The 22,588-nt window shown below is 47.1% G+C and overlaps 1 protein-coding gene across 1 annotated transcript in view; it reads left to right on the forward strand.

Moving 5' to 3' along the window:
* The first annotated feature begins 7,886 nt into the window (after window positions 1-7,886).
* BCAM (basal cell adhesion molecule (Lutheran blood group)) overlaps window positions 7,887-22,588 on the forward strand; it is a 65,495-nt gene continuing 50,793 nt past the window's right edge. Inside the window, exon 1 of the mRNA XM_040434269.1 lies at window positions 7,887-8,040. Within this exon, the coding sequence (XP_040290203.1) occupies window positions 8,007-8,040 (34 nt within the window). The 5' untranslated portion in view covers window positions 7,887-8,006. The remainder of the gene's footprint in view (window positions 8,041-22,588) is intronic.

The raw sequence follows: 22,588 nt of genomic DNA on the forward strand, positions 1-22,588 counted from the left end.
AACCCCAGAGATTTGGGTTAGGAGGACTAATTGTGGCTAAAAAAAAAATTCTACAAAAGTCTCAAGACATTTACTTTCATCTCTTCTGGATTGCAGCAAGAAAAAAAGCTCCCCAGACCTAACCAGCTTGTTACAAGTTTGTTACAATGTATCAGTCTGGGAAATCCTCTGTGAGCTTAAGGCCTCCTGCACACGAACGTGTGCGCCTCGTGGCCGTGCTGCGGGCCGTAATGCACGAACACCCACCGTGGGGCAGCCGCAGCGGATCGCGGACCCATTCACTTTAATGGGTCCGCGATCTGGCCGTTCCGCAAAAAGATAGGACATGTTCTATCTTTTTGCGGAACGGAAGTACGGGACGAAATTCCACGGAAGCACTCCGTAGTGTTTCCGTAGTGTTTCCGTTCCGTGCTTCCGTTCCGCACCATTCAGCATCTCCGGAATTTGCGGACCCAATGAAGTGAATGGGTCGGCAAATGCAGTCCGAAATACGGCAACGGGACGCCTACGTTCGTGTGCAGGAGGCCTAACACAGTGGCTTTGCCATTTCTCTCCTGTCCTTCAGCTTCTAGCTTCCCTAAACTGATATATTGTAAATAGAGATGGTAGAATCCGAGTCACCAGGTTCTAGATTCACCAGGTTCTAGATTCACACTGTAGAGTGAGTCACATTTTGAAGAACATTTTTCTATGGACTAGCCTATCTTGTCTCATCGGAAGGACGTCGGATGATGCAGGAGACGTCAATCAAGATTAGAGGGGTTTAGGAGGGGCGCTGCCGATAAGCTAGGGCACTCCACTGAAGAGTGAACGCCCAGAGGGCACTTTAGGGGTCATTAGCATATAGCATCGGTTATGCCTAATTTCCTCAGGTATGCTACATGATCTCAGCAAACATGCAGATGTTTGAACTGCTTTGTTGTTAACACTTTTAGGGGTCAAATCTGCGGACAGACTCCCTTTAATATTTCGATTTGATAATTCATTTTTTAATTCATCGATTTGATAATTCACTTGCCTCTGTGAAATTGAAGAGAAGCGCCGTAATCTCGCACAGACAGATGCATCGAAGTGCGCATGCACCGTCTTCCTGGCCTCTGGCAGTGCGCCTGTGCGAGATTACGGCGCTTCCCTTCAATTTCACAGAGGCAAGTGCAGTGAATAAATTAGCTAGGAAGCGGCTCTGGGTGGGGAGGAGATCTGTGGATGACACTGAGGGGTATATCTGTGGATGACACTTAGGGGTATATCTGTGGATGACACTGAGGGGTATATCTATGGATGACACTGAGGGGGGGATCTGTGGATGACACTGAGGGGGGATCTGTGGATGACACTGAGGGGTATATCTGTGGATGACACTGAGGGGGGATCTGTGGATGACACTGAGGGGTATATCTGTGGATGACACTGAGGGGTATATCTGTGGATGACACTGAGGGGGGGATCTGTGGATGACACTGAGGGGGGGGGATCTGTGGATGACACTGAGGGGTATATCTGTGGATGACACTGAGGGGTATATCTGTGGATGACACTGAGGGGTATATCTGTGGATGACACTGAGGGGTATATCTGTGGATGACACTGAGGGGTATATCTGTGGATGACACTGAGGGGGATATCTGTGGAGGACACTGAGGGTATATCTATGGATGACACTGAGGGGTATATCTGTGGATGACACAGGGGTATATCTGTGGATGACACTGAGGGGTATATCTGTGGATGACACTGAGGGGTATATCTGTGGAGGACACTGAGGGGTATATCTGTGGAGGACACTGAGGGGTATATCTGTGGATGACACTGAGGGGTATATCTGTGGAGGACACTGAGGGGTATATCTGTGGATGACACTGAGGGGTATATTTGTGGATGACACTGAGGGGTATATCTGTGGAGGACACTGAAGGGGGGATCTGTGGAGGATACTGAAGGGGGGGATCTGTGGAGGATACTGAAGGGGGGGATCTGTGGAGGACACTGAAGGGGGGGATTTGTGGACGACACTGAAGGGGGGGATCTGTGGATGACACTGAAGGGGGGATCTGTGGAGGACACTGAAGGGGGGGATCTGTGGACGACACTGAAGGGGGGATCTGTGGACGACACTGAAGGGGGGGATCTGTGGACGACGCTGAAGGGGGGATCTGTGGATGACACTGAAGGGGGGGATCTGTGGGCGACACTTAGGGGGGGATCTGTGGACGACACTTAGGGGGATGTTGGGGTGGGAGGTCCTGGAGGGGTGTTTGGGTGGGAGCTCTGGAAGGGATGGGAGGTCCAATAGGTATGTGTGGGTGGGAGATCCGGAAGGGGGGGGGGCTCATAATTTTTTTTGCTATGGGGCCCAGTCATTTCTAGCTACGCCCCTGATTGTTAAGATTGGGTGGGCACTGGAGCGATAGAGCGTCCTGCTGTAGGAGAAGCCGGCGGGAGATGAAAGGAGGAGGGGCCAGCTCCTGGTAGTGTCGGGCACACGGCTCAAGCATGGCGGTGGAGGATCTGACTGAAGCCTAAAGACCAGACATCAAGGTAGAACTGCAGAAGAAGGTGACAGCGCAGTATGTGATGTATACGTGTGTGTAATGTATGTAGTGCAGTGTGTGATCATCACATACTGCACTACATACATTACACACATGTATACATCACATGCCCCCTCACAGTAATAATGCCAAGATATGTGCCCTCTTCACAGATGTAATGCTCACACATGCCCTCTCACAGTAGTTATGCCCAGATATGTGCCCCCTCACAGTAGTTATGCCCAGATATGTGCCCCCTCCCAGTAGTTATGCCCAGATATGTGCCCTCTTCACAGAAGTTATGCCCTGATATGTGCCCTCCTCACAGTAGTTATGCCCTGATATGTGCCCTCCTCACAGTAGTTATGCCCTGATATGTGCCCCCTCACAGTAGTTATGCCCAGATATGGGCCCCCTCACAGTAGTTATGCCAGATATGTGCCCTCTTCACAGTAGTAATGCTCACTCATGCCCCCTCACAGTAGTTATGTCCTGAGATGTACCCTCCTCACAGCTCACAGTAGTTATACCCTGATAGGTGCCCTCCTCACAGTAGTTATACCTTGATATGTGCCTTCCTCACAGTAGTTATGCCCAGATATGTGCCCCCTCACAGTAGTTATGCCAGATATGTGCCCTCTTCACAGTAGTAATGCTCACACGTGCCCCCTCATAGCGTTTGCATTTCTTTCTGGCAAAGCTACCTGGTTCCGGCCCGCAAAATTTATACCAAGTCTAGTGAGGCCCTCAGACGAAAAATGGTTGGGCACCACTGGTGTACACTATTAAGCCTCATTCACACATAAGTGTTTTGGTCAGTGATTTCCTTCAGTGATTGTGAGCCAAAACCAGGTCCAGCTCTAAACACAGAACTGGTGCAAATCTTTCCCTTATACCTCATGTCTGTGGAGGCTCCAACCCTGGTTTTGGCTCACAATCACTGATGGAAATCACTGACCAAAATACTGATGTGTGAATGAGACTTTATTGTGTTCATTCACTGACAGCAAGCAGTAGGAAATCTTGAAGTGAATGAGGAACTGAACTAGTGCATGAGAAGGTTGTTCTGCCAGGCGAGGCAATCACATCCAGACTGAGGAGTGGCTGCAGATGAACTTTTACTGTACCTGCTTAACCCTGTTTGTAACTGTAAAGTATTGGTGCCTCCCTATGGACGGTCCTACTTTAGGCCTCTTGCACACAAAGTTTATTTTTTTTCAGTTTCCGTTCCGTTTTTGCGGAACCATCAATTGAAAATTTTATGCCCAGCCCAATTTTTTTATGTACTTACTGTTTAAACATTATTGTATGCTTCCGTTTCCGTTTGCGATCCGCAAAAAATGGATCACAAACAGAAACCAAACGGAAAAACGGAACAGCAAAATGGAACGGAAGCGGAACGGAAACACTACTGAAACAAAAAAAAAGAAAAACGGATCCTTTTAAAATGGAACGCAAAACCATACGTTCGTGTGCAAGAGGCCTTATAGAGAAGAAAACCCAGTGCAGTTTCTACATTAGGGTCCATTTACACGTCCGTATGTGTTTTTCGGATCTGCAAAACACGGACACCGGCAATGTGCGTTCCGCATTTTGCGGACCGCACATCACCGGCACTCTCTCAGAAAATGTATTTTCTTGTCCGCAATTGCAGACAAGAATAGGACATGTTCTATTTTTTTGCGGAACGGAAGTGCGGATGCGGACAGCACATTCCGGCCCCATTGAAAATGAATGGGTCCGCACCTGTTCCGCAAAATTGCAGAACGGATGCTGACCCATTTTGCGGACGTGTGAATGGACCCTTACTTTGAGGTGTGGACTCACTGGGGAAAAGCCACAGGTCACGTTAAGCTCTGGCACATCTGGCCCCTACTTTACACCGGCATGTGGTATGTCTCACGGGTGTAGCTATAGGGGACTAAACATGGCAATGGGTCCTGCTGCATGAGGGGTCCCCTCTACCCCACAAGAAGACTCCCGTCTTGTAAATGGCACATGGTAGTTGCAGATTTTGTAACCCCCATAGACTTGAAAATAATATGCAGCTGTCGGACCTAATGCTATGGGGTTAGGGGACCCCCGTTTTTATGAATATGCCATCAATGTCTCAGATGGTAATACCGCTTTAAGAACAATGGAAACGAGTTGAAAATGCTGTAAGTGAAGCGTCTCCATTATCAGAATTCCTGGCGGATGGTATGTAACATATCATTTATGCAGCTACGATGAAGCTCATTTGCATTCAGTGCCCGGAGGATTTTACATCACCCAGGTTATATTTATTTCATGACACCGCTTGGTCTGAGAGATGGCACTGAATCATATCTGCTGTGGCACCCTGACTACTTCTCAGATGTATTTCTCCGTGTTATATCATCAGGGTATAATGATATTCTCCGCTCATGCCCCATATAGCTCCCGGCCATGCCGTCAGTACCGTAGCTTGGGTCTGGGATTATTGGCAGGGAGTACCTGGGCAGGAAGAGAAGGGATGGTCGGCGTGCTGGACGCTAACTGTACCTAGGCCAGGGCATTACAGCTAAGGCAATGAAGTGAATATTAGCCCCAGTGAGTAGAAATATGGTCATCGCACCATTATGGTGTGGCATGTGGCACCTGCCTGCCAATGCCAGTTGCTGGCTGCAGCTGTGACATCACTATGTGCAGTGTGCCAGCAGTCTACTGCATAAGGGGTTAATGTAATGTTATCATGCACCGTACACCTCTAAGGCCTCATGCACACGGCCGTTGTTTGGGTCCGCATCTGAGCCGCTGTTTTGGCGGCTCGGATGCGGACCCATTCACTTCAATGGGGCCACAAAAGATGCGGACAGCACTCCGTGTGCTGTCCGCATCCGTTGCTCCGCTCCGTGGCCCCGCAAAAAAAAATAGAACATGTCCTATTTTTGTCCGTTTTGCGGACAAGAGTAGGCATTTCTACAATGGGCCGCCCATTCCGTTCCGCAAATTGCGGACCGCAAAAAACGGAACGTTTGTGTGCATGAGGCCTAAGGCTGTGTGAAGAGTAGGAAGTTCACCGGCTAGCCAGCCCACAAGTAATAACTACTAGGTGCAGGCTGGTTCCACCTCCTTCCTCTAGAGGGAAGCAGTCTAGTCCTGTCTCGCTTGTGAGCAGCAGAAAACAGAGCTGAGCAGGCAAAACACAAGCCCTAAGAGCTAAGAGCAACTAACAAAGCGACAGTATATTTGCCATCCCCTGAGGAAAAGAACTGCCGGTATAACAGAGAGTATACGACCATACATAGAGAGTGCTGGACAATCTAAGCCAGTGAAGGTAACACATGACTGCCTGTTTTGGACTTCACTGCATTGTGGTTGGAATGGTAAGCTTCAGGACCCCACTATATTAGAGGACAAACTAGCCATCTGTTTGAAGAGACTCCACCCCGCTGAGGGTACTGTGGATATATAGATCTAAAGGTAGAGAAAGTACACCCCTTAGGACAGACTGGAGAGATTGTACAGTCTGACGGCAGAGGGGGGGGGGGGGGGTGTCAGAGGAGATTAGTATACTGCCTACCCTTCCCACAGCCTTGGAGAGGATTGTATAGGTCACATGTAAAGACTGTGCTTACATTTAAATGATTGATGTAACAAATGAATATCAGACATCCTATAGTACATGACAATACCTTTCTAATAAAGCTAGAACCAGCCGTGTACCTCACATGGGTCCAATGATCTTCACATTCACTGCTCCGGTTACTCTTTTAGGTTATCTTCAGCCTGGCAGGTAGCGTGTCCTTTCTGCTGCAGCTCTCTCCCTGAATATTTTTCCTGACACAACTTCTTTAATAGCGCCTGTGTGAGCCCCCTATCCAACTGCTTCAGTAAAGTACAAAGAACTGTGTGCACCAACACCCGCGTTGCTACAGTACCACATTGCCTTGCACCCCAAAGACCCACCTACAGTAAGGCCACCCCAAAACACAGCCAGGCAGGAGAACCCCAATGGCTACTGTGGTCACATGCCTATGTACAACACATCATCCAAATGGAAACTCATGGAAGCACACTCAGAGCGCCCCAACCTATAGGGGTGAAGAAACTAGGAGGGTAATGGAGCCTAGACCGCTAGGGATGTTGGCACTGACCCATTTATTAACCCAGACCACCAGAAATTCTTTAATCGCCTCTTTCGCTCTCCCTGATCTCCAGAGATACTGGTATAAACAAGATTCCCACATTCACATTTCCTCTAAGGTAATCCGGTAGTCAGTTCTGGCAGAGGAACAGACCACCAGTGATTGTGAATATGCCACGCACCGTAGGATCCACAATGGTATTTGTCTGGCAGAAAGCTGCCCTTTATGCTGGATAACCCCCGGATCCCCATCAGATCCTGATATAATCAATGGGGATCCGGTGGCTATGCCGAGTACAGTAACGCCAGCAGTCTGTTCCTCTGCCGGACTACCGGATTGCCTAAGTGGAGATGTGGCCTAAGCTGCTGGCGGGGCATGCACTGTTCCTAGGTAGGTCATCAGGGATACATTCACAGGATATGCCCCAAATGTCTGATAGATGGGGGTCTCACACTTGGGCTCTCTCCAGTCACTTCCGAAAAAAACAGAGTGTGCTGACAGCCGGGTGTGACGGATCCCCATTCAAGACAAAGGAGCGGGTCCTAGAGGTCGAACCGGCAACTATCGGACATTTATGGCATATGCTTTGTATCGCAGATGAGAGTACCCCATCAGTGCTCTATACCACCAGGGATGCTGGCATGAACCCTGTCATCGTTCTAGATCACCAGGGATGCTGGAATGAACCCCTTCATTATCCTTGACCAACAGTGATGCTGCTGTTAACCCTTAAACTATCCGATACCAGCAGAGATACTGGATTTAACCTCTTATGTACCCTGCACCACCAGGGATGCTGACTTTAACTCTTTTATGATGTTGGCAGTCACCAGGGTTACTAGTATTAATTCCTTTTCCTCAAGGTCTCGGACCACTGGGGATAAATATAGTTATCTGTAAGCCCACCCAGGACACCTCCATACCCCACCTCATAATGACACCACCTAATACACTGGGTGATTGTGGTCACACAGGTGGGCGTAAGAGAAGCAGCTACAGGGGCTCCATATGGACCCTCCTCCATTAGGTGCCCTCCTAATATAGCTGGCACGATGTAACAATATGATCTGATAGGTGGTACATGGCAGCTCCATGTATACATCCTTCAGGAGGGGGTCCCTCTAGCACATTACATATGGGCGGAGCGGCCTCATTCTAATCTGCCGGCGGTTATCATGCAGCAGGGAGGTCTCTGCTCCTGAAGGAGGCGTCTGTCCCTCTTATTCTCTCCCAGGGGCCGGTGCAGCCATAGAGAGACCTCCCTGCACCAGACAGCCGGGACAGGGGCTGGAGACAACACCCGGGACCGACACCTGCTGCTGCTGCTGCTGCCTTCTCCCCGAGCCGTGTGCTGCCCCGGAGCCTGATGGACGTGCTGCTGCTCCTAGCCCTGCTGCCAGGTGAGAGGCTGCCCACATGGCTGCCACCTGCCCTGGAGGGTGAAGTGCATGTATATCCGTATCACCTGCCAGCCTCATCTCTCTATTATCTCATATCTATCATCTATCTATTATCTCTCTCTCTCTCCTATCTATCTCATATTTATCTCCTATCTATCTATCTATCTATCTATCTATCTATCTATCATCTCATATCTATCTATCTATCTATCTATCTATCTATCTATCTATCTATCTATCTATCTCATATTTATCATCTATCTATCTATCTATCTATCTATCTATCTCATATTTATCATCTATCTATCTATCTATCTGTCTGTCTGTCTGTCTGTCTGTCTATCTATCTATCTATCTATATATCTATCTATCTATCTATCTATCTATCTATCTATCTTATATCTATTTATTATCTCTCTCTCTCTCTCTCATCTATCTAATATCTCTCTCCTATTTATCTCCTATCTATCTCCTATCTATCTCCTATCTATCTATCTATCTATCTATCTATCTATCTATCTATCTATCTATCTATCTATCTATCTCATATTTATCTCCTATCTATCTATCTATCTATCTATCTATCTGTCTGTCTGTCTGTCTATCTTATATCTATTTATTATCTCTCTCTCTCTCTCTCTCATCTATCTAATATCTCTCTCCTATCTATCTATCTATCTATCTATCTATCTATCTATCTATCTATCTATCTATCTATCTATCTATCTATCTCCTATCTATCTGTTTATCCAGTTTCGCTTCTGTACATGTTATACCGGCTTGTCACCAGCTTGGGGTATGACTGGCGGTGGGTATGTCTGGAGTATATGGCTGGCACACACCTCTCCAGTATATTGCACCGTCACGGTCTCTGTACGCTGAGCTGTGACTAGTGGAGACCCGCTTTTATTATCTCCATCCATTCTCCATTGCCTCCAGCCTCTGTGTATGATGCCAGACACCTCCATTCTCATGAAGCCAAGTCCTCTGGAGGTGTACAGATGTAGCAGAGCTAATTCTCCTATTTAACCTGCTTGGCCATTATTAGAAGGGCCTGTCACCGCTCCTGACTTGGATTCCCCATGTAATACCAATGCCAGAGCGTCGATTTGTATGACTTTATGTTGTTGCATTTCTCTGTTATTCCTGCTAGAAATAATGATTAGTGGGTGAGTCCCGGCACCGCCTGACACGGTCTGATCAGTGCTGTGCATACTCCTAGTTGGCAATGTATTCATAAACTTCTAGTTGGAATAATAGAGGAGCGGTACAACACATGTGAAAAGATGCTGCAGAATTGTCATTGCATGGGGAATGCAAGTAGTTACTAAGAGAGGATGTGTCCGGAGATCTCTTCTGTAAGATAATGTCGCCATCTTACTGCTGTTCTAAGGGAAACCACATCAGGCTATTGCTATCAGTTGTATCCGATGACAAACTCAACATATCTACATCTTATTATTCTTTAAGTCAAAACGGATCCGTCCTGACTTACGTTGAAAGTCAATGGGGGACGGATCCGTTTTCAATTGCGTCATATTGTGTCAGTGAAAACGGATCCGTCCCCATTGAGTTACATTGTGTGTCAGGACGGATCCATTTGACTCTGCATCGTCAAGCGGAATGGAGACGGATCGGAGGCAAACTGATGCATTCTGAGCGGATCCTTTGCCATTCAGAATGCATTGGGGCTGAACTGATCCGTTTTGGGCTGCTTGTGAGATCCCTGAAACGGATCTCACAGGCGGACCCAGAAACGCCAGTGTGAATAGGTGTACCAGGTTTTGATTTTCTGAATTTCAGTTACCCAGCACTGCTACATCTGAGAATCACAGCCCTATAACACATGGAAAAGTCTGTTGTACCTGAGAAACTCAGTGCCGCTACATGTGGCAAACTTTTTATCTTGGCTGACAAACTCAGCTCTGCTGCATCCATATTACTGTGGAAACGTTTCAGCTTTGTCTTTGCTTCCTCACAGAAGCTTCTCTAGCCTGCGCTGAATTCTGGGCTTGTGGTGGCAATCACCCTCATCAGGCACTCTTGAAGATCCTTCCCTTGGAGCTCTAGTTATTATAAGCCCTCGAGTGTTCTTCTTAAGTGGCTGAACGTTTCCATTCAGACGTATCTGTATCTGGAAAAGCTGGGTGATGTCCCATATTTCAGCTGAACTTGTCACCCACCTTTCCTGCAATGGACATAGGGGGGTGCACACTGAATAGAGCAGAAGACTGGCAGAGCTGGGTGAGCGCCATCCGTAGTGCTGTTCATATCGGTCATTACCCAGCTTTTCCAGAGGCTCACTGACGTCCATTCCCTGCCGCAGTCAAACCTTCTATGGTGGTGCCAGCGCTTTTGCCAGATATCCTTCAGAAACCTCAAATGGCATAAAACTGGCACTTTCTATCAGTGGCGCGAGACGATAATACCGCCCACACCCATGTATGCGTGTTCTCAGCACTAGAGATGGCGGTAAAGCAGTGATTTCCTCTCACTAATGTCGCTATATCGGCTGATAACAGGGAGATCCAGCACACCACATGCGGGCGTTGTCCCTTTAAGACGTCTTAGACTCCTCATAACGGTTAAATACGGTAATGAAGCGTTGAATATTATGATTGTGAGGCGGCACTGTCATATGTTAGACGCCAACGCACTAGCTAACGCGGCATAATTAGGGCACGAAGTGTAATGTCTTGTTCTTGTAACTTGTGCTATCTGCCCCTTTAACCCCTTCAACCAGAAGAGCGCCAGTTGTGAAAGCGATCAGGAACACTGCCGGATAGAGGCAGACTGGCACCATATGGCACTGGTCTGTTCACTATACGACGGCACTTTTCCGCTGTATAGTAATACATGGTCAGTATTAATAGTGGACGCTGGCCGGTCGCTATGGGCAACTGCCCCCTTTTCTGTCTGCGCCCAATATCTCGTGGCAGTTGTTCGCGTGAATTGGTTTGGATAGGGAATAATGGCGCCCTTAAACAGGTCGAAAATGGACCTATTTACAGAAGTATAAAAAAACGGGCACCCAATGTATAACATTGCTGGAAGACTAGTCATCTCATTACCTGGGTGCCCTTTTTTTTCCGTATTGGGGGCACTGAATGCTCGCGGTTTATGCTGCTGTAGGTGACTATACCTGCAGAGCATCTCATAGAAAGCCCGGGTTGTTGCAGACTATTTCGACCTGGTGGGTGCGCAGTGAACAGGTTGGGGCAGGCTCTGTGTACTCTGTTATTTCACAGCAAATTCCCACATTCCAGACATGGCAAAACATCCCCCTTCCCCACCACAAAAGCACACCGAGCCCCCCTGCAACCACAAAGGGATGCACATGGCCCCCGCCCACAGGCACACACACACACAGGTGTGACCTGCGCTCTCTCCGGGCTGCAGTCTTAGGTGAATCATAGAGAGCAGCCTGGCACCAGGGCGTCCCGTCACCTATTGCGCAGAGGGGTTTTCCAGGTGTGTTAGCTATGCCTTCCTTTAGGGCTCAGGCACACGGCTGTAGTTTTGGTCTGCCTCCGATCCGCGTTTTTTGCAGATCGGCTGTGGACCCGTTCATCTCAATGGGACTAGCACACCGCGTGCTGTCCACATCCGTAAGTCTGTTCCGCGGCCCCGCATAAAAATAAAGCGTCCTATTCTTCTTTGTTTTGCGGACAAAGATAGGACATTTCTGAAGGAATAAAAAAAAAATGGCGGCATGCACTCAGCCGGTATCTGCGATTTGCCGTGTGCATGAGCCTTAGGCCTCCTTCAACGTTCGTGTCTGTGATGACATCCGTGAAAAGATGGTCAGTAGTTCATCTATGAAGGTGTCCGTGGAGGATCCGTGTTTTTTGGCTTCCGTGTGTCATGCGTATTCCATGGACATCACTAGGCTAAATATTCATTTCCAGAGAATCTCCTAGCAACCATCCGTGAAAACCACGGACATCATCTGTGTTGTGTCCATGGTTTTGAAGGACCTGTAGACTATAATGTGCGTGAGGGATCCATAATCTCGGACAAATATAGGCCATGCTTTTGTGGTGTCCCCGCGGTCCATGGAAAAGCACTGATGTGCAAACACGCATGGATGCATGTGCTGTCCATGGAGACCTTCGACAGGCCTTACCTTGGGGAAAAATTCATCAGTTGCCCTAGCCCTGCATCTAACTACCCTGGCTCTGACATAGTGGCTTGATGGTGCCCCCTGGAGGGGGGTTAACCACATGGGATAAATGTAAAGGTTGACCGTTAGTAAGAACTTCATGGTTGTATATAAGACAACTGCTTATTTGGCAAATCCACAGCCTTGTATTGTTGGAATGAGGGGCACTCTGATAATAGGCTGTTTTAGGCCGGCCTGTGTCAGCCCCATAGACGGAATACAGGCTGCCATAAAGGTAGTTGGAAGGCTGTCCGTAAACGCAAGCTATTTGGTAAGGGGCGAGCTTTGTCTGTGGTCAGAATTCCGCACAGGGCATGATGAGACTTGTAGGCCATATGCAGTGTTGGACTGGGGTACCTAGGGCCCACCAGTAAAATGTATTTCGGGGGCCCATCATAAGGATACATTCAAATATTACCTGCTCACACAGCAGCAGGATGCTACCAGATGATTGAATATGGAGGTCCCTGCAGCACCTCTGAGAAGGTAGGTCCTGGAGAGAAGAGGACACTGGTGGCTTTCCTCTCTACCTAGAAGTCATCTCAGCTCTGATCGTGTCTATAATAATAAACTGGGGAGTTTCTTTAATAATCTTCACGTTTTTTATATGAACATAGGCAGGTTGAGGTGCTGTACATTGTACATATGTACGTCTACTGTGTTATGTGCCACTTGTGCAGGGGGTAGGAGACTAGGGGTGCACCTTGCTCAGGGGCCCACCGGGGGCATTCACCTGTACCCTGTGGGCCGAGCCTGAACATATGACATCTAAATTTCTGTCCTACAAAACAGGTGAATTCAGTTTAATTGCTTGTCTTTACGATCTGGACAGCCGGAACGGCAGTGGTCCAATCAGATTAAAACAGGTATGGGCACCTCTTCTCCTAGTCCGTGACCTTGTAAATAGCTCATGAGAGCGGAGCTTCACTTTAAGGGCTCATTCAGACGGCCGTATGCTATCCGCAAAAATGCGGATCCGTTTTTTTTGCGGATTAGATACTGACCCATTCACTTCTATGGGGCCCTTTTCTATTCCACGGTTCCGCAAAACAAATGAAACATGTCCTATACTTGTCCGTGAAAATCAGGAGATGGCCCCATTGAAGTCTATGGGTCCGCAAGAATACTGAATGCTATCCGTTTTTTTTGCGGATCCGCAAAAAAACTGATAGCATTCAGTATTTTTGCGGACAGCATACGGCCGTCTGAATGAGCCCTAACTCTGGATACTCCACAGATGCGGGGTTATAACAGAAGATTAACTAATGGGATTGAGGACCCTCCTGTATGGAATCTGTTCCAGTATTGGTGGACATTGGGTTACATTGGTGGGAGACCGGGGGGCCTCCCAGCACGGATCGACCTTTGAAGCATTTCCGTGGGTGCCTATCCCAGATCAGTCCTCCCGTGTCATTATCGGGCGATTTGGCAAATATGTCACTATAACATTGGGGAGGGGTAGGCTGGTGGGCATATACCCTGGGTGGGGGCGTGCCAGGTTTGCCTTGACCAGGGTATTTCAGTCAGCAGTGAACTGAACATTTGAAGAGGGCGACTCAAGTTTTTTTTGTATCACACAGAATCCTTTCCTACAGCTGAAAGGCGACCCGTGCCTCCTTCTCAGACCCCTCCTCAATATTCACCTTATTATCATCTCTTTTTATGATCATCCCCCTCCCCCTTAGCCCTGTGGCTGTCTCAGTCCTCCATATTGACCTCTGCTCGGAGAGGAGTGCTCCTTTTAGGGTCTGTTTGACCAGGGCTTAGTGGCATTGTGGACTTTAGGACATTGTGTTTGCCTGTCAATGAATCAGGGACTGTTTGTGTGGTAAACCTGCAGCGTCGTCTGGGGGGATGAATGGTGACCCCCGGACCTTTGGCTGGAGGCTGAATATTCATAGATCACAGGGAAATAGACTTCTGAGGTCTCCTCTTTCTATAGATGACATATGGGAACCATGTCCTTAATATTTCCATGATAAACTGGACAGTAGGTGGCGCTGTTCTAGTTTACTGCACCTACAATCAACCTACGCTGAGAAACTGAGTGACAACCAGTATGGCCACCATGACATCTCTCCTAGGGTTGTCACAGAGTTTTCAATGTTATTGCTTTCTTTCAAGAGGGGTTTTCCCACCCCCTTAGGGAGGGACCATTGACATTGGGAGGACTTGGCCTTCGTGGACAGGTGACCGCCACATTGTCAGCTGCTGCACTGGTGATATCACTATGAACAACACGTCAGGGGTTGGCTGCCATGTTCACATGTCCATGGAGGACACGCCACCTCACTGCGATGACAAGAAGACGTCATTCAGGGTACAATGCAATACTTGGCGATGGAAGCCAGGAACGTGTGACTGCATGACTAGGCTTCACTCACATCTACATCAAGCATCCCCCTCCCCCTCAAAAATCAGTAAGCAGTCACATAGAAATCCCTGAGTCTCCGTCAACACTGGGAGTAGACCAATGAACTGGCTCTTCTGTGGTTTGCCAGGGTGTCAGTCTTTACTACAGTTCTGGATTTTTATTCATTAGCTAGTGTTCTAGGAAGACCCAAACGCTCCTTCCCGATAACTGACCCATGCAAATGTGCCGCCAAACACTTAACCCAAGACACTTGTTTGTCCGTTACCCTATCATGCATGACATAAAGTCATCGCCAGCTCATTGCCTTGTGTGACCAGGCAGCAGACAATGAAGCTGTATAAGGGATGAACGATCGCAGTCAGTAGTAAAGGATCAATCATCCCCATGAATCGGACGTGAACAGTTTGCTCAGGATTATTGCCCTTTGTATCGCCCCATGTGAATGGGGTCTTACACTGGATGGAAGTAGGATTGCAGAGGATATAATTTAGGAGGAAATATTATTATAGGTGCAGATTTAGGAAACTTTTTTTTTTTTTTTTTAACTCTCTCTGTTGCCCATAGCAACCAATCACAGCACAGCTTTCTTTTCCTATTGGATTGGTTTCTATGGACAACTAAGAGTTTTTGTTTTAGGGCTCCTGCGCACAATGGTGTATTTCACAGATAGCGCTCTGACCCATTTATTTCTATGAGGCTGCACACACAGGCCAGTGTGCCAAATCCCCAAATCTTGATGACGGTCCTATTTCTATCTTTATTTGGGGATGAGAATATCCCCTATTGACGGGAATGAGAAAAGAAAAATGGATCCTGGGTATCTGGTTTTTGCAGACTGAATTTTTTAATTTTTTTTTTACATGTTCTATGCCAGACAGATTTTAGATTGCTTTCACACGTTTTTTTTTTTAAAGTGAATTTTTGGAACTCCAGCTGTTGTGAAACTACAACTCCCAGCATGTATACTCACAATAACAGTGAAAGGAGTTTTTTTTACGGAGATGACAATCGCGTGTGAGGGCCGGACAGGATGCAGGCTTCGTTGCGGGAAAATGTGTGATTTTTCCGTGCAAGTGCAAAGCGTTTTAATGCGTTTTGCATGCCTGTGAGAAAAATCGGCATGTTTGGTACCCAGACCCGAACCCGGATTTCCTCACAGAAGTTCGGGTTTGGGTTAGGTGTTGTGTAGATTTTATTATTTTCCCTTATAACCATGTTATGAAAATAATAGCATTCTTAATACAGAATTCTTCGTAAAATGTTCATTGAGTGGTAAAAAATAATAAATAAATTTAACTCACCCCATCCACTTGATCGCGTAGCGGATCTCCTCTTCTTTCTACTTTCTTCAGGACCTGGCTAAAAGACCTTTGATGACATCACTGCGCTCATCACATGGTCCATCACCATGGCGAGGGACCATGTGATAAGCGCAGTGACGTCATCAAAGGTCCTTTATTCAGGTCCTGAAGAAAGTAGAAATAAGAGGAGATCGGCTACGCGATCAAGTGGATGGGGTGAGTTAAATTTGTTTATTATTTTTAACCCCTCAATGGACATTTTACTTAGCATTCTGTATTAAGAATGCTATTATTTTCCCTTATAACCATGTTATAAGGGATTATAATAAAGATCGGGTCCCCATCCCGATCGTCTCCTAGCAACCATGCGTGAAAATCGCACCGCATCCGCACTTGCTTGCAGATGCTTGCGGTTTTCACGCAGCCCCATTCACTTCTATGGGGTTTGCGTTGCGTGAAAAACGCACACTATAGAGCTTGCTGCGATTTTCAGGCAACGCACAAGTGATGAGTGAAAATCACTGCTCATGTGCACAGCCCTATTGAAGTGAATGGGTCCGGATTCAGTGCGGTTGTTAATGCGTTCACCTCACGCATTGCACCCACGCGGAATTCTCGCCCGTGTGAAAGGGGCCTTAGGGTCTTTCAGATCTTCCTCTCTATAGGAAAAAAAACCTTGAAGAAAACACTAGTGATAAGACACACTGACCCAGATTTCCTAATGGTAAAGGTGGCATATACTGTACTTAGGCCATCTAGACCTGCGCCGGACCTATCACAGGGGCTCGGGCTGGATGATACATGTGCTGCAGGGACGGGCACTTTACCAACTCTATTCCAACCATTGGTCGGCTTACTTTGAGACAGATTTTTATGGAAGAATTGTGGTCGAAACTCTGCATTTTTGCCGTAAAGCGGCCAGATCACCTCCGGACCTCACTGGCGGTGAAGTAGAGGATCCAGCAGTTTGCTCTGTGCAGGAATCTCGTAACGGAGAGATGTGAGCGAAGCCTAAGCCCCTTCCCGTTTTAAGCATGTCAGAAAAAAATGCCACCAATTTGCACCACTTTTTAGGCAGATTTATGGTGCAGACACATTATTAAATCTGGGTCACTGTATGCAAAAAACGCAAAGAAGCCAGAAAATATTTAAAAAAAACACGCCAGGGTTTATTCTGACCCTTTTTACGGGTAAAAAACAGCAGTTTGAATTCATCTCTATAAGGACCATTCCCCAGTGCCATTTACTAAGACCCTGTAGGTGTTATGCCTTATGGCGCTAGACCGGTAATAATTGACGGATTGCCAGTGCTCTGCAGAGACGGAGGAGTTCAGGCCCGAGCGCCATGAACTGAAGATATGAGCATTCAGCAATCTGCGCACACAAGGGGGGCATTTTTGAAAATGATTGTAAATGCAGGGGGAAAAAAAAAACAGATGTTGCCATAGCAACCAATTAAATGACACCTCTCATTTTGCAAACCGCTCACGGTGATTTTTTTCTTCACAGTAATTTTCGAAAAATATGCCTCCATACCCCCAGCGCCTGCCTCTGGAAATCCAGCAGCGCATGCATCACTCAGACTCTACTTACCACCACTAATTTCCCAGGTGAAAAATGGGAGTTTATTGGAAGGAAAGGCATATTTTGTCTGCCCTCGTTTCTAGAAATGACCCAATTCTTTTGGTTTCTAATCAGACATTGTGCATCGCCGGCTTTTTAATTTTTTTATTTTTGCTTTTTATGCTTTACAAAAATGATATAAAAAGAAAATATATAAAATAAATGAAATAATTAAGTATATATATATATACCGGTGTATATATACAATTTATTATTAAAGCGACATTCGTTTCATGGTATTGTACTTATGAAAAGAGGTATACATGCATAATAAAAAACAAGTACGATAAGCATGTTACAGAAGGAGCAGAGACCATGGCTTACAATATATGTAAGTATATGTGTATATATATATATATATATATATATATATATATTATAATAAAGAAGTGTATTAAAGGGGCCTGGATGTATTTCTGGAGTGTAATAATACTACAGGCTATAGCTACTAGAGGGGGGTTGTTGATCCAGGGAGTTAGGGCTCAGGCAAATTGCTGTCCGCAATGCACGGGCACCGGCCATGTGCATTCCGCATCATGGATCACAGACCCATTCACTTGAATGGGTCCGCAATCAGGGAGATGCGGAACGGAGGCACGGATCGGAAGCACTACGTGAGTGCTTCCGTGGGTTTACTCTACGTGCCTCCGACCGCAAAAAGGTAGTGCATGGGTCCGCGATCCGCATGCGGCTGCCCCATGGTTGGTGCACGGCTGCCCCACCGGCTCGGCCAGCACACTGTCGTGTGCATGAGCCCTTAGTCTGAGTGCCTGATTGGAGTCGGGAAGGAATTTTTTTCTCCTAAAGTGGGAAAAATTGGCTTCTACCTCACAGGGGTTTTGCCCATAGCAACCAATCAGATTCCTCCTTTCATTTTTTTTAGAGCTCCTTTGGAAAATGAAAGGTTGAATCTGATTGGTTGCTACGATCACCAGTTTTGATAAATCTTCCCCTCTGTGTGTGTTTGGCCTTAGGCCTTGTTCACATTTCCGTGTCAATGTAACGCCCGTGAAAAAAAGCGTACATGTTTCTTCCGTGAAGGATCCGTGGTTGGTCCGTGTGTCCGTTTTTACCATCCATGTGTCGTTGTGTAATTCAGTGACGTTGCTCGGCTGAAAATTAATTTCCAAAGAATCTCCTATTAGTCTTCAGTAAAAAACGGACGCAACACAGACACAACACGGATGCGTGATTTTCACAGACCCATAGACTTCAATGAGCCTTATTGATCCGCATCACAGATCAAAGTAGTGCAGGTCCCTGTGATTTTTTTTACCGACCCACAGTCAGTAAAAAAACACTGAAATGTGAACAGACACATTTAAATCAATGGGTACGTGTGCTGTCCGTGGAAAATGCAGACAGCACGCGTCAGTGGAAAACGAAAATGTGAATGAGGCCTGAGCTGGTTATACACGTATGACACAAGAGAGGACTATAACAGCGACCACGGATGACAATGACTACAGTGGTTCTACTCACCTGGAATTCGGATCTCAGGCGGGTTCAGTAAAATCATGGGGGTCTGGATATTATTCATACAGTAGATGAGATTTTCAAAGAAATTTTTCATTATGGAAATGATGTGCGCTATGGACTTTGAAATCGGCAGCATGTGAACTTTCTGTGCGGATTTGCAGGGCAGATTTCATCTGGCGCAAATCTGCGTAAAAATCCACGAAAACATCCATATTCATATGTACAGTGCTATGGAATGAATGGCGCTTTAATAATAAATAATAATAAGTAACGCATGGATTTTGGTGCGGATTTGGTGCCGAAACCCAGCGAAATCTGCATAAACGACACCGCTGTCTGCATGTCCCCTTCACAGTGGCATATGGCTGGTCCAGAAGTCACCAGTGTCATGGAGGGCTGCTGTGCGGGAGAAAATGCCCCTCCGTGTGCAGACCACACGCATGGGCCTATATGGTGACGTGTACTGTATGCGGTATGATGCTGCTACTGCATGGGAATCTAGTCGCCATGTAACGGATCTGCAGCCATGTGCATGAGTGGCGGAGACAGCCGAGTGTAAGATTGCTTCTGAATCACTACAAAAATAATAATTCCATAAAATAAAAAATATCACATGATTGGAATTTTGGATTCTGTGACCACAACGAGGCATGACCTTGCTTCCTGTGTGAATTTTACACAGTTTGTTTTAACCCCTTAAATTTCTTCTTTTTTTTTGAATCTAGTGTTTTTTCCCCCTCTCTGCCCACTTTAACAAGCAATCTATCTTCTCTTTCTTTCTCGGCTCCCCTCACCCCCCTCTCTCTCAGGCTTTGGTGAAGGGTTTAGAATTCGACAATAGCCCATGTGACCGCCTATGAGACAGTCTTATTGTGTGGTGACTCCGAGGATCCTGCCCCCCCCCTTTCTTCCCTGCGCTTATTCTTTCCAATTCCGTGCCCCTCCTGTGTAACCCTCTGCATGCCCTCTTCTTTTATGCCCTCTTCCACGTCTTTCTACATGGGCGCCTATCCTCGGTTCATTCATACTAGTACGGATGCAGCAGAGCTGAATTTGTCATTTAGCATTGCATTGTTTGTGTATGGTAGTAACTCGCTGACTTTTGTGTATGAAACCATAGATAGCACAATATGAAGTCACCGTGATGCTGCTACATCTAGAGCTTCCTCCGTGTGGACCCCCTGGCCTCCTACTGTGATTTCTCATCTGCCCCTCCCCCTCCATCTCTATAGGTGCCCCCTCATTACCTTCACTCCCTCTGCTCCAGTGCACTTCCCTGTCAATGTTCTCCATCTGACGGTGCCCCCCATTACATTGGCAGCCCCTCCTCCCCGCTCTCTACCCCTCTCGGTTGGGTTTTGCAGCCTGATCTCTCTGCACCTGTTAATCTTCAATCCTCATTTCTCTTCCCTTCCTCCATCCAGGGAGAGGACTGCACGAAATTCCGCTTTCCCCAAGGCAGAGACACCGTAGTCCCGCATTTTTGCCCCCTACTTTGCAGTGGATACCAATATCTTGGTTTTTGACACTCCGCACCTTCCCCTCCCCCAGTTTGCAGAGATTCCCACAGTCCACGATAACAAAGACCCATGATTGCTGGTGGAGAGGCAGCAGACCCCTAGATAGACCCTCACACCTTCTCCCGCTGACAGCGCGCTCTGCTTACTATATATGCAGATATAGACGAGCTGACTTTGTCCTTTCGCTCTGTGGGACTACTTACGGATAAGAGGCATTTTTGGGGGAGATAGTTTGCCCCTGGATCAATGATTTTAGTACTGGAAATGTGAAACTGGTAATTGGTGATTATTTGCATGGGACCTCCGACTAGAGCTACTTTCACACTGGCGTTTCTGGGTCCGCCTGTGAGATCCGTTTCAGGGCTCATACAAGCGGCCCAAAACGGATCAGTTTATCCCCAATGCATTCTGAATGGAAAAGGATCCGTTCAGAATGCATCAGTTTGGCTGCGTTCCGCTCTGGAGGCGGACACCAATACGCTGCTTGCAGCATTTTGGTGTCCGCCTGACGATGCGGATCCGCACCGATAATGCAAACGCTTGTTTCCGTTCAGAACGGATCCGTTTGCATTATTCTTTCAAAAAAAAGTCTAAGTCAAAACGGATCCGTCCTGACTTACATTGAAAGTCAATGGGGGACGGATCCATTTTCAACTGCACCATATTGTGTCAGTGAAAAACGGATCCGTCCCCATTGACTTACATTGTAAGTCAGGACGGATCCGTTTTGACTTAGACTTTTTTTTTAAAGAATAATGCAAACGGATCCGTTCTGAACAGATACAAGCGTTTGCATTATCGGTGCGGATCCGTCTCTGTGCAGATACAAGACGGATCCGCACCGAACGCAGGTGTGAATGGAGCCCTAGGGTACGACCACACATTCAGGCTTTCTGGTGCAGTTTTGGAAGCCACAATCAGAAGTGAATGATAAATGGAGAGACGGTATAAAGGACAGACACGACTTCTCCTTTCTTTTTCACTCCTGGCTTTGGCTTCCACAAGTGCATCAGGAAACCATACCTTTAGAAATCCAAGTTGATAGAAGGGGTTCCCCTTTAGCTAGACGTGCAGACGAACGTCATAAAGTTTCTCTCTCTGTGAATGACCTAAAAAAAAATGGCTGGTATCTCCCCCAGTGTTTTGGACAAGATGTCTGTTCAGACGTAGGTTTTTGGGCACAGGTTTCAGTGAGGATTCGGTGCCGAGCCAAATCTGTGTAAAAACCGTTTCCCATTTTTTTTATGGGAGGCCGCTCCACAGTTTATGCCGCTGAGGGGTTTTGCCAGTAGGTAAAGAATGTACAGGTCCATTCATGGCGCGGTTACTGCACGGACCCCTCGGAAGCCGCAGTGGAATCATTTGTGTTTGGCCTGTATGTCCGTTTTTTGCCCTCCATGTGTCATCCCGTATTTCACAGACACTGTGGTTTCCAAAGCATATTCTAGCAAGGATCCGTGAAAACCATGGAGCAAACACGGATAGCATCCATGTTGTGTTTCACGGACCCATAGACTGCAACGTGCTTGACGGATCTGGGACACAAATAGGGCATGCTTCTGTGGTGTCACCACGGACCATGGTCCATGGAAAAGCACTGATGTGTGAAGAACATACACTGTCCTGGGCGTATGCCCAGGGTACGCAGCGGATTATGCCAGAAGAGTGTCCTTTTGGCGTCCATCTGTATGCTTTCTATCGCTAGATCATCCTGGCACACAGTATGTTGGAGACTTCATGGCGTGTGCACTGGGCGAACGCACTGAACATGGTGAGAACAGTCTCTGAGATTAATGGCCGTAGTAACGAGCCCAGCGTGATACACGCCATCTAATGTGGACACAGCTGCTCCGGTTTTTTCCAGGTGTATGAGGCATTCATCTTTTTTAAAGACATGTTATCTGCGTCTGTAAGGTGAAGTCTCTTCTGGCAAATAATACAACACCCCAGGCCGGTCAGATGGGACCCTCAGGAGATATCAATACCGAGAAGGTGACACTGTGTGGCAGGGAGGCATTATCCCAGGAAAGCTCCATCATGGACATCTGAAGAAATGTACCATATACTATACAGCAGATCTCACCATTAG

Source organism: Bufo bufo, chromosome 1, assembly GCF_905171765.1.
Source record: "Bufo bufo chromosome 1, aBufBuf1.1, whole genome shotgun sequence".
NCBI classification, from domain to species: Eukaryota; Metazoa; Chordata; class Amphibia; order Anura; family Bufonidae; genus Bufo; species Bufo bufo.